General features: G+C 35.1%; 3 protein-coding genes across 4 annotated transcripts; 2 read left to right on the forward strand and 1 right to left on the reverse strand.

The window, feature by feature from the left end:
• The first annotated feature begins 380 nt into the window (after positions 1-380).
• On the forward strand, positions 381-2,363 carry LOC131432173 (endoplasmic reticulum lectin 1). 2 transcript variants are annotated; one of them, XM_058598288.1, is made up of 5 exons: positions 381-617; positions 676-1,371; positions 1,492-1,542; positions 1,653-1,850; positions 1,908-2,363. In XM_058598288.1, exons 1-5 carry the CDS (start codon positions 462-464, stop codon positions 2,343-2,345), a joined length of 1,539 nt encoding a protein of 512 aa, XP_058454271.1. In that variant the 5' UTR covers positions 381-461; the 3' UTR covers positions 2,346-2,363. The 2 variants fall into 2 exon arrangements, with proteins under 2 accessions (XP_058454271.1, XP_058454272.1); XM_058598289.1 differs by lacking the exon at positions 1,492-1,542.
• LOC131432178 (intraflagellar transport protein 43 homolog) lies at positions 2,125-3,206 on the reverse strand. Its single transcript, XM_058598297.1, has 4 exons — positions 2,982-3,206; positions 2,824-2,856; positions 2,645-2,767; positions 2,125-2,588 (listed from the first exon to the last, which is right to left on the reverse strand). The coding sequence occupies exons 1-4, from the start codon at positions 3,080-3,082 to the stop codon at positions 2,372-2,374; spliced, it is 474 nt and encodes a 157-aa protein (XP_058454280.1). The 5' UTR covers positions 3,083-3,206; the 3' UTR covers positions 2,125-2,371.
• Positions 3,207-6,778: 3,572 nt separating this feature from the next.
• Positions 6,779-8,942, forward strand: LOC131432180 (zinc finger protein 287-like). Its single transcript, XM_058598298.1, has 3 exons — positions 6,779-6,985; positions 7,058-7,176; positions 7,234-8,942. Exons 1-3 carry the CDS (start codon positions 6,854-6,856, stop codon positions 8,663-8,665), a joined length of 1,683 nt encoding a protein of 560 aa, XP_058454281.1. The 5' UTR covers positions 6,779-6,853; the 3' UTR covers positions 8,666-8,942.
• The last annotated feature ends 4,549 nt before the right edge of the window (positions 8,943-13,491 follow it).

A 13,491-nucleotide genomic window follows, 5' to 3' on the forward strand; every position in this document is an offset into this window, starting at 1 on the left:
TCTAGTTGATTCCACAAGGGCGGACGTGAAAAAACTTCATTTATTAATAGCTCTGCATCTATTTCCATTATTTTCGGTTTGTAATAAAGTGAAACCAACAAAAATTCAAGCAGGAAAGATGATCGAGAATAACAATCTCGCTCTACCTGTTTTCAAACGCTTTCAGCTCAGCTCTGCTCAGCACTCACTCTGACAACCCCGCTTTGTTATATCGTAAACATGTTTCTCGCTTCTCACATGCTTATGTCAAATACCAGCTCAGCTCAGCTTCCAGCTTCCACTCTGACATCAGCCTAACGCATAGAAAAATCTCGCCACCTGTCCCTTTACCATCGTGGTACTTTGCAATGAGTGCGACGAATTTGACAGATTCTGTAAAAGTCAACATAACAGCAAATAATTGAATCTGCGAAACTGTATTGAAATTATAAAAATTGTATTTCGTATTTCGCTCATTATATATGCTAGAAAGAATGTTTTACAAAACATTTTTTAGAAGTTGCTTGATATTGAGTTTAATTTTTCTAATCATCATAACTAATACCAGTGCCCATAATGCTAAAGGATTCGATGACACAGTGTTGTTTAATCTAGCTTGGTATGGAAAGGATGATGTGGTAAGTTATTACATTATCAGTCCATTATGCCCGCTAGTATGATATTGACTTATTGTAGGCGAAAGCATCGGGTGATGAGGAAATTACTATGATTACGACCAATAAGGAAAAATATGTTTGTTTCATACCATCGATTGCTACAAAAGACACCGAGAAAGAAGTGCTCTATGAAGGCCCAAGTCCAATCGATTTACTAATTCCACTGTTCAGTCATTCAACTTGCTCTTACAGAATTGAGAGTTATTGGACTTACGAAGTTTGTCATGGAAACTATATTAAGCAATATCACGAAGAGAGGCACGAAAAAACTAGCAAGTTGCAAGAATACTATCTTGGCAAGTGGGACAGCAAGAAAACAGCTGATCTCAAAGCCGAACAGTGGAAGAAACATTTGGAAATTGAGGGAGAAAAGTTAAAATACAAAAAGATAGACGGACTCAATCTTCCGTATCTCGAGTTAGAAATGGGTTCCGGTACTATTTGTGATCTTAACGGGGAGCCACGCGTGACCAAAGTTTTATATGTGTGTTATTTACACGGCAAGAATGAGGTTTATTCTTTAAAAGAAACATCCACGTGTAACTATGAGGTTATCATTTTAACACCGATGCTGTGTGCTCATCCTAAATACAAGCCACTGGAAACAGAAGAGAACAAAGTTAGCTGTATGGCCATGGGAAACTCTCCCAAGAAACCAAAAAATCTCCTAATGATGGAAATCGAGGGTATGCGGATCAAATATCAAAAACTTACGGTAGGAAAAGATTCATAAACTCATGGAAGCTAGATTTTTGTAGTTATGTAGAGTTGTTGGTTCTATTTTAAATATTTTTTTTAGTTTACCTAGTTTACTCTTCCTTTCTCACTATTGTAGGAAGTACAAAAGAACATTAAAGATGCTCTTGCGGTTGTTAATTTTAATAAGGTTTGTTATTCTTTACTCTTTATTCTGGCTTATTAGATACGTATTATGGTTCAGTTTGTAAACAAATCCAATACTTATTACTAGTGGTACTGAAAGTATAATTATTTCAGGATAATCCAATCAAAATAGAGCTATTTCCAAATGACATTCCAACTATTGATAACCTAAATCGAAAAGGACTTAACGAAAATGGTCACGGTGAGGAGGATAATGACAACCTGATGGATGGATTTGTCAGAAAAATAAGAAAAAATAAAGAACTAAAGCCGCTTTTAGAATTTTTAGATGGCAGTTACTGTTTAACCGGAGTAAGCAATTAAAAATGAATGCCTCTGCGATGCATTTACTGTTTTTTTTATTCACAGGGTTCCGGCTGGTGGAAATTTGAACTGTGCTATGGAAAACACGTTCGTCAGTACCACGATGATACTTCTATTTTCTTGGGACATTTCAACAAAGATAAACATATCGAGTGGCTGGAGAAAAACCCATCTATGAAAAACAAACGCAAAAACGAACATCAATTAAGTAACTTATATGGTGGAGGTGATATTTGTGACAAAACTATGATGCCAAGACAGGTTGAGGTAAAACTAAAGTGCACTGAACATTCTGCAAGTTCAAATGCCATTGCTCTTTACCTATTGGAACCTCGACCATGCGAGTATATATTGAACGTTGAATCATCACTGATTTGTGATATTTTACCATACGCTGAGGAAAATATGCTGCTTCCCGATAGCATACAAAATTTAGAAGATGAGACGTTATACATAATTGATAGTAGCAATACAAATAATTAATACAGTGATGAAAATTTACATTGTTTTTAAATCCCTGCATCAACCATTTTAGTTTCAGTACTTATTTTATTTGATAATTGAGCAAACAGTTTATCCCAAGTCCATGGTTCGTCTGGTTCATCAATATCCACCTCGGACTCTAGGGTTTCAGTTAGAACCGAAATATCTATCTCGTCTAGGCATCCTAGTGCTGATTTGCTCTTATGAAAGATATCAGAGCCCAACTGTTTGTAGGTTGTAACACTGTATATACAATTTTATTAAAAAAAATAGAACACACTAATGGATTAAAAGCTTACGAAGGCAAGTTTGGTGATTCATTATATAAAAGACTTTCTGCTAGGTCATCTGCGTCTGGCAGCATCGGAATATCTTCTGTAGGACTTACATCTTCTGAAATGTTCGAATTTCCAAACCGTTCCCTGAAATATGAATTATCGTCGTACTGAATAGCCAAAAACAAAATGTTTATACTTGCATTTCGAGTAAATTCGAATAACGTCTTCCACCCCTACAAAATGTAATACATTAGAACATGTTTTGGTTCTTGTATAACCAGAAGTATTTCAGCTTCAAGAATCATTTCAAACCACTGTTTTTCTGTGATTGAATAAACCAAACAATAAAATATCTTACTTGTTAGTTACGTTATTACTGCGCAAAACTTCGTCCATCCAACTATCGATTTTAACTTGCTTTGTTGGTGTAGAAGCCGCAGTCTCTGATGAAGTATTCATTGTTATTTTGGAATTGAAATAATTTCTGAGACGAAATTTAACTTTTAATACAATTTTTCATAATTTCCTTGGCCAAATCTTTTTTTTCCTTTGTGTTGTCTGGAGTAAACAAACAGACTGGCTGAGATCATGGTTGATCCATCTCGCCTCTGTCGTCTTTTGTTCGGTTTTGTAACGTCCAACCCATACACAACCTGACAGACATGAGCCTGTTTCATATGTGTTGCACTGAATTCAGGAAGGCGCTAGTGTACCTAAACAATACGGGTGCAATGAATCACGAAACAAAAATATTTTTAATCACTCTACCGAACGTCTTCTCTTTGGCCTAAAAAGATAACTATTAATAGTAATTGATAGAGTTACAAATTAAATGTTTTTTGAAATGTGGTGTGTGACATACCCAACGTATTTAGTCGTATCAAAGAAAACGCAACCTTACTTCACGTTCATTGTTCATTGAAATGTGATGTACTACTACCTACCTTCTATTGATGAAAAGAGAAAAATGATACTTATACTAAACCATAGTAACTTATCATCATAATTATTTCATAAATGTCAAGTAATGCTAGCAAAATTTATTTTACTTATTTAAATATAAAAATTTAAACCGCAGATTGTCGAAAAACAGATACGCTATTTCCAAATGTTATTCTATTTACGACACCATTGTGGAACCAGAGAACCAAAACTTTTACTTATATTCTCGATGAATGCGAGCTGTCAAGTTGATCACTGGTTGGGCACGTCAGGAGTGCTCTAGTTCTAGATGCATAATTTATATCAGTTTTAAAATTTAAATCTAGAAATTATAACAAAATAAACTGGCAGCCCCAGCAGCGTTTTATCTGTGTTTCAAATATAGAAAAAATAAAACGGCAGCGTTCTAAATTTCTGTTCGAATAAATAAAACTAAAACGGCTTGCTGGGGATACGTTTGTTTCAGTTTCATTTACATTATAGACACCCCATATGAATCTTGCAGCTGCTGAATTTGCTCTTAGGGCATATTCAGGAGTGTTCTAGTTCTAGATGCATAATTTATGCCAGTTTTGAAATTTAAATCTGCATAATTATAACAAAATAAACTGGCAGCCCCAGTAGCGTTTTATCTGTGCTTCAAATATAGAAAAAATAGAACAGCAGCGTACACTCTCCTGAAGAAATCGTGTGCCTCGAGTTCAACTGAAATAACTGATAACCCGGTTTGCCAAGTCATTTTTCTGTATCATACCTGCACTTGAATCTATACAACATTTGTAGATTTTGGTGAGCCAAAAAAAAGTTCCACAACCACAAATTAGGTTTTCAAAACAAGGCAAAAGTCGGTGTTTATGTGTATTCATAAAGAAAATCGGTATTTTAGGAGAACACATCTGCATTACTGGATCGAGTGTAAAAATCAATATAAATGTTTACCGTAATCTTAATGAAATTCATGAATATTATACACACTGATATCCAATAAGTTTTGAATCTTCATAACCATCTTGAAATTGATTTGAATATCATAAATGATATATTCTACATCTACGCGTTCTACATGAACCTATCTAAATAAATTCTGATTAAATACAATATGCACTTCAAAAAATCAGCCAATGCATGTTTTGTGATGAAATAGCAGTTGTTATACACTCATGTGGAAAATATATTGAATTTCATAATGATGTCGTAAGTTTTTTAGGCATAAGAATATCACGAAAATTGAAAATCCAATAAAAAAAACATTGTGTGAAATTTCTACGACAAACATGACTTCTCTCATATACTGTGTATGATTCACTACTCAGTTAGGTTTTGCACGATGACGACATAAATGAACTGTCGTTGAATCAAATTCATTTTTGCATCATCACAGGAATGACAAGGAGCACGATAGAATCATACAAGAATAACATGGAACAGAATAGAATGATACGGAATGAACATGTAAACAAACCACTGATAGAGGTCAAATGATGTTCATCCAACTTATTCTGTGAAGTTATGTCATTAATATGATGTCTTTGAATAAACTCAAGATCAGTGCGGTAAAATTTCATTTTCAATCGAATAATATAAGATGCAAATGAAATTTATGGCCGCTGACCGTCAGCATATCCCTACTAATTCATTTGACTTTTGCTGCCATTTTCAAGTGAAGCTCCCGGAATTCATCGTCAGTTGATTAATCGTTGATAGTCATTTGAAGTTTTGCTTGCTCAGTTTCAAGTGCCAAGTAGTGTGGCTCCTTCATTGTCTTCGCTCTTGGTAGTAAGCAAGTTCGAACGAATAGAATTATAAATGGAGTAAAATATTAAAAATGAAAACTGAAGGAGGAAACAATTAATTTATGTGTATTCTGTGATTGATAGTTCAGCTATCTGGTATGTCTTTTATCTATTTTCTTGAACCAATTCGAATGTTTACATGAACCTCATTTGAAGGCCGCTCTCACACTATTGAAAGAGATATTTTGTTACTTCAAGAGATCAACTGACGGTGGTTAAACTGAGCCTCGATTGAAGAGAAACTATTGATGAACTGAATGCTGCCCGTTCGGCTCGTCAGCAAGCATTGGTTGTGTCAGAGAGTGAAGTTTACTGTATTAGAGAGATCGTCAATGTGTTCCACATTTCAGTTTCAATTGAATTGAATGAAGTTTTACAGCACTGCTCAAGATAGAGTGGTCTGCGATTTTTTATGTATCATTTGAATAGGACCCCTCGATGAGCTCGGCTCACCCTCTTAGAAAAAAACGTTCAACGGTGGTCCTTCGTTTGTCCAATACGTTGGATCATTGGTCCAATGAACGTCTAATCAATCGTTCAACGGGAGGCCAACACCTTCGTATGGCGATTTTGAAACAGACCGTTGAACCGAATGACATTTTTTTCGTTCAACAAACCCGGCAGACAGAGCCATTGAGCCATTTTTAATATGAGGAGTTGAAACCCCGTTGGACTAGTTTTACTGGACAATTTTCGAAGTTTTTTCCACTTATTTTTCAAACTAACACTACATGTCTGTACAATACTTCTACTTCACGTAGAATAACAACAAATCTTCTTTCTATAGGAAGGTAACACCTAATTTTCACACTAATTTTGCAAGAGAAAAAACAATAACAAACCGTTCCAGCAAACTGAACGAATATTTCGTGCAGTATGTTGTTCAACAAGCGCTCAAGGACCAATAAAATAGAACCGCCTGCTGAGAGGGCAGTTTTAATTTGGCAGAAGAACTGTTCGAATAAATAAAATTGAAATGGTTTGCTGGGGATACGTTTATTTCAGTTTCTGTTATATTATAGACCACCCATATGAATCTTGCAGAAATTGCTCAGCTCATGGGGGTGGTTTTAACTGTTGTTATAAGGAATGACATTTTCACAAGGAAGACTGTTATAAAAATCTTAAAATGTATTTTAAGGAATGCATATCTCATTGATGCTTATGAAATTCATATGTATGCGTACTGAATGCATAAGTCTTCAGTGAAATCAAAATTCTCGGTTGAGCAGTGAAATCAAAATTCTCGGTTGATTTTTCATTCATCATCAAAAAAAATCTTTTTAATCACATCACAATAATCGAAAGAGAGAGTGATTAAAGAGAAACTGGTACTTGCTTATACGCCCTAATGAAAAATCAACCGAATATTGTGCTGATGGTTCATATGTCACAACTTATGAAATAATTAAGCTTTTTTTCTTCGGTGCAAAAGTGAAGAAGAAGAAGAACTGATCGATCTTGTGCATTTGAGCGAAATATCAATTTATTTACAATGAGTTTTATTAATTGTTGCCGGCTTTGCTTGGAAGATTTGTCTTGTGATGATAAAGTACCTGGTGTGAGCGAGTCTAGTGTAAACGATCAATTGTTAAGGACTTTAATTGAAGAGTGCTTCAGTGTTTTGGTAATGATTGAAATAACTTGAAAATTTCTATTATACGCTTTGAGGAAATTTTATTGACAAATTTAATTCCAGATTACTGACAACGAAACTGTAACCAAAATTTGTAGTAATTGCTATGAAGACGTACAGTATGTTCACAAGGTTCGAAAACGAGTTCAAGATACAGATAATGCCATTAAACAATACTATTCGTAAGACAACTGGAGTAATGATTTATTAGTTTTAATTTCCTCTTCTTTTGTTCACAGCCAACTGAATATAAAACATGATATTGAATATTTGGATCTCAATGACGATGAAACAAACAGGTCGGAAATTTCCCTTCATGACAAGGAAATTAGAGAAATTTATACTGAAAATGATATTCAAGATCCGTCGAACACAAACTGCGGATTTTTTACAACGAAGAAAAATTCTCAAGAAATGATCGATGACAAATCTTTGAAAACAGAAATAATAAATTGTGGAATTAATGGCGAACCATCACTACGAAACACTACAACGAAAAGGCAAACAAAAAGTAAAACTAAAGTGAAAAGCACTAGTTTCATCTGTTATATTTGCACCACACACTTTGACACACTGGGGGACCTGGATGAACATTTACCATCACATGTTGGATCTGTATCTTCAATTTGTAGTTTTTGTCAGTTGGAACTGACAACCGTGCGTCATTTGAACATGCATCTCCGAATAACACACTATAGAAAAGGTAAACGGATCCCTTGCGAAGAGTGCAAGCAAAATGGACTAGCTCGAGAGTTTTCCTCAACATATAAGTTAGAAGATCACGTTAGAAGAGTGCATCAAGGTATCAAAGATATTCCTGAGCTCAAATTTGTATGTACATACTGTGGTAAAAAGTTCAGCCGATCATTTCATTTAAAACTACATGAGAACACTCATACAAAATCAATTATGTTCCAATGTAAGTTTTGTAAATTTAAAACAACGTCAAGATCTGGTTTACTAAGGCATGAACGCATCCATACTTCAGAAAAACCTTTCAAATGTGATCTATGTGATGCCCGTTTTACACAATCTAATGCACTTCAACTACACAAAAATGGTCGTCATAGTAAGGAAAGGCCGTTTGTGTGCGAACTTTGTGATGGAAATGTAAGATTTAAAACAAAATACTCACTTCAATCACACATGCGAATTCATGAAAAATCAGGTAGAGTACAACGAGGTCCAAAAGCTGGTCCAATCGAGAAGCCCACGGCAGAACCTCATCTGAAATGTGAGTTTTGTCCTGCAGTATACTACAAAGAACGATTTCTATGTAGGCATATACTGGAGAAACATCCGACAGAAAATATACCCATGATAGCTTGTGAACTTTGCTTGGAGGTTAATAAGAAAGTATATTTCATAACTCAAGCCGAGAAAGAATTGCATCTAATCTATCACACAAAGATGAGCAAAGGACTTAGAAGAGAACGTTCTTGCATTGACTGTGGAGCAGTTTACCAAACTTCGGATGCAATGGCTAAACATCGTCAGTCACATGTTAAGCACGAATGTATGGAGTGTGGGAAAACATACAAAGGACGGGCTGGATTGCGATTGCACTATTTGTCAGTGCATTATGAATCTCGACCATATAAGTGTAATCAGTGTGATGCAGCGTATAGTCAATTTACTCAGCTATCCTCGCATATGAAAAGTCATCGTTAGAACGGAATAACAATAAAATTTTTGCATTTATAATAACGATATGCTATACTATGCTATGTGAAAACCGACATTTGAACCGAAGCCCTTGGAGGACGAGTGTCATTTACTATTTGAATCAGTTCACAAAATGTCTGTCTGTGTATGTAATATTTTTGTGCATTGAGCATTGCATTTTGTGCATTTCTTGCATATTGCTTAAGCTCTAAGATCCCTAGGGGTACTTCAAGTATTTTTTTTATAGAAAAGAGCATGTAAAGAGCAGCAATTTCTCTAGGTTGTACTTTAGACCTTGTTAGAAGAAGACCAAATATTTTATGTCAATATATTTTTTTAAATATTGGATCTCGTCACCTGTTTTCTTGGGAGAAAGGAGCTTCCATTTCCATTAGATGAGGTTTAAAGGGCACTCGACTCGTATTATCATCCATTGCTTCATCGTCGGTGTTGTTGTCAAAAACATTGTTGTTGGTGGTTTCCGTGTTCTCGTTTTTCTTGTTCGCAGTCTTGGGCTTGTTGCTAGTTGCTGTAGATGCACCTTGTTGTACATTGATTGCAGTCAGGGCCACCGAGAGAAAATACGGGCCCGGGATGGAATACAATATGCAATAATTTATTTATTTTCGGAAATGATAAAGTGAAAACTTATGCTGTTTTTTTTATTGAGAAACACTGGTGGCGTGGATTGCTCCGCTTTTGCACTTTCGAGCAGACATGCAACATTCTGACGGTGTTTCATTGCCATTTCTGCTCGAAAGTGCAAAACCAGAGCAATCCACGCCACCAGTGTTTTTCAATGAAAAACGCCATTAGTCTAGCATCGAGAAAATTGTACGCGAAACAATCAATTTTCTATAATTTCCTGATGGTAGGCAAATTTTTCATTATTTATATTCTTAATTAATGCAATTCAGCAATAGATGGCAGCGGTCGCATTCTACAAATCAAACTCTCAACAATTCACCGCCAGATTAGTGGTGGTGGTTATTAGCCAACTGAGAACAGCTGTTCGAAAATAGAAGGCGCTGGAATATTTGCAAGCACAGAAGCTAGCACAACGGGGGACATTTGACAGATAATAGATGACAATAGTTGTCCGACGGGGAACATTCGACAAATGAATGGTGAAAACAGAATGGCATAGGTGTATCCGTTATATACACTGCTTACCTTTCAGAAAACTGCGCATTAAAATACTGCTTTCAAAAAACTGTTCCAAGTGATGACACTAGGTTTATAAATATAACTGCCTCGTAAGGCTGGTACGACGGGAGATATTCGACAGAAACAAAAACCGGTTGTCGGATGAAAAAACCTGTTTTAATCCACCTAGTGGTGTAATGATGCTTTTCTCATATTATCGATTTTCTCCATTATAATACAGCAGAAATTACCCGAAATACTACAATTGAAAAAAAGTTGGAAAAGAGTTTTGATAATTTCTATTGCATAATACTACTAAATCGACGTACAACATTAGAACTTAAGGTAGTGAAAATCTATTCAATCAGCAGTGCAGTGAGCTGCATTTTATCACATTTGATTATTATTGTCGGTACTTTCGGAACCGAAAGTTGGATATCGGCATATTTTTATTAAAGATTCTCTATGGTGTTTTGAATTTTGGGAAAAAACGTCGGTAGTTGAACTTGGAACAATGGCTTACTTGGTCACAAACTCTAATAATCTGCAAAATCTGCAAACCGATAGTACACAGAAAAAAAGATGAAACTTTCATGACTTATAATACGATATGAAATAAACATCAGTTGAAACGAAAATCTGATTTAAAACCATGATTGATGTAAAATTACATTAAGATTCATTTAGTTTTTCATTGAACAAGACTGTATATTTACAAACCGCTTAGTTTTGTAATGTAACTTTCCATTCAATTGCCTGCTCCAAATATGTGCATGAAAATAAATGTATTCACAATAATTCACAAAATATTTTTATCTGTGTACTATGAAATAAACATCAGTTGAAACGAAAATCTTATTTAAAACCATGATTGATGTAAAATTACATTAAGATTCATTTAGTTTTGCATCGAACAAGACTGTATATTTACAAACCATTCCGTTTCCATTCAATTGCCTGCTCCAAACATGTGCATGAAAATAAATGTAAATTCACAAAATATTTTTATCTGTGTATTAAAAAACTATTCTTGAAATTGGCATTTCGACCTACCTTCGGAACCAGGGGTTTGTTTCGAATGGAAATCGAAATATTCTTATGGCATCTTAAGACCTTTCAGTTGAATCTAAAATGACAAAGACTGGTTCAGCCATCTCCGAAAAAAGTGACATCATTTTCATTTTTTGTTGCATATCACCCTGTAATTCGAAACCGAATGATGTTCAAGAACTTTGTATAAGACTATAAGAACTTTCATTTGAATCTACACACTTAGAACCGATTCTCGAGCTCGGCAGTTTGAAATGCCCAAGTAGATCGGCAACACGACATTTTGCTGATTGTTCAGTAATCCACATGCTCTTTTCCGAAATTCGTTAAATTGCTGATATCTCAGTGAAGTGCGTTCTTTTGTCGAAGTTTGGCATAATATTAAGCTGAACTTGTCAGTAAACAACAAATATACCGAAATCAGCAAAACCGTTTGCCGAGATTTCGAACAGTGAGATAGTTATATCGATTTTGCAAAACACCACGTCGCCATTGCTCGTGGACCTGGAAAACATTGAAAGGAGGAAAACAGATTTTTTATATTTCATGACAAGATAAATGAAATAAGAAAACTATCTGCTTCGCAAATATAATTATTATTATCTGCTTATTTCCAGGTAGGTGCGTTGAGGAGCACTAGAAAACATTGACTTTAGGTGTGATTTTTGTATGCTAGATTCAAATGAACGTAATAAAACACCATCTTTCTCCAACCTTTGCTTTTGTGACTAATTTTACATACAATAATAAAGAAAAATTCATTCCACGTTCGGTTACTGATGACTCGGCAATTAATGAATCAATCCTGATTGCTTCTGCTGAACTAACAGTAAAATTTCTGCTGACAAGTTTGGCAATAATTGACAGTTAATCAATTTAGGATTGCCGAGATTCTCAGTAATTATACATTTTACCGAGACGATTACCGAGCACTCGTCAGTGAAAATCTCGGCATTTTTTTGCTGAGATTCAGCAATTAAATTTAAGTGTATAGGTTTTTGAAAGTCGGTTCAGCCATCCTAGAGAAAAGAGAGTGAAATTATTTTCACATTTTTGGTCCATAACACCCTGTAATTCCGGAACCGGAAGTCGGATCCAAATAAAACTCAGGAACTTTGTATAGGGCCATAAGACCTTTCATTTGAATCTAAGTTTGTGAAAATCGGCTCAGTCATCTCCGAGAAAAGTGAGTGACAATGTTCGTTATACACACAGACATTTGTTCGGTTCGTCAAGCTAAGTCGAATGGTATATGAAATTCGGCCTAGAACATGTTAACAACAGTTAACAAATAGCCTCGGATTCATGTGCCAGAAGTTGCCCGATTATTGACTACGGTGACGATTCTTATCTCGTCCAGAGGACAGTGGCGGACTACTCGTTCTATGATAACGGTAGCACAAATGTTGTTCCCATGAGAAGGCCGTTTTAATTTCTTCAAAAAACGGTAACACCGCTGGTTTTGGTCATTCAAATAGCAGGTTGACAAACGACAAAAGCCGAAAACAGGTGGTTTGACTAAAAAGGCAAAGGAAAGGAAATGTTAGATCAATCGAATATAGTCCAATAGCGCGTTGACAGAAAAACTTGTGTCTCGTGTTATAGATTTTGGTAAATCAGTAATAAGAAGTAACAACAAATATGGTAAATCAGTAATAAGAAGTAACAGGTAACCCAGTACATAAAAGTGTCCATTCTCTCTACTGATTACTAACACAGTAGAAAAGTCCCTGCACTAAAAAGGACCTGGAGAATGAACACGTCCGGCCGCGATAGTGTACCGGAGTGTGGGACTGCTTTCCTCTATAGACATTGCTGTGTGGGTGTATAATATTTTCACACACACACACACACACATATATATATATATATATATATATATATATATATATATATATATATATATATATATATATATATATATATATATATATATATATATATATATATATATATATATATATATATATATATATACATATATATACTTCAAAAAAATTGAATTTTTCAAGTAACTTATCCCTCATACGATGTAATTAATAAAGACCTACACAGTTCGAATTTTACATTTTATCAGAAGCACATAAATGGAGCGTCATATTTCACATAAATTTATATTGAAGAACATGTAAAATTATGTGATTTGAAAATTACATGGCTTTAAACGAAAGGAATAAGAAATCGAAAGATCGACATCAACAACGCGACTTGAACCGAAAAACATTAGATCATAAAGCACACCAGTTAGTCGACTAAGCCACAGAAGCACATACCTGCTTGGTTGGTAAATTCATACAGTCTCACTTGCTAGCCGAGTGCAAATTACACTCGGAGCCAGTAAATTTCTGCACGAATGGAATAATGTGTCATTTGAGAAGTTCAGTAGTTATGAATTGTATCGTTTGAAGAATTATGTCACCTGTAAAATTAATAATTTCTTTCTGTGTAATTTGTCAAATGACGGAAGATTTTATTTGTAATGACTTAATGTTAGATGAGCTTGAATTTTACTGGTTTCGACTCTTTATTTTGCGCTGAGACAAATTAATTCTCATTCTCATAAGACAACAACGCGCATGCGACGTACTTTTGCCGCTCTCAAGAGAACTCTTTGGTACATTTACGTACCGCACCAG

The sequence above is a fragment of the Malaya genurostris genome, chromosome 2, assembly GCF_030247185.1.
Source record: "Malaya genurostris strain Urasoe2022 chromosome 2, Malgen_1.1, whole genome shotgun sequence".
Classification (NCBI taxonomy): domain Eukaryota; kingdom Metazoa; phylum Arthropoda; class Insecta; order Diptera; family Culicidae; genus Malaya; species Malaya genurostris.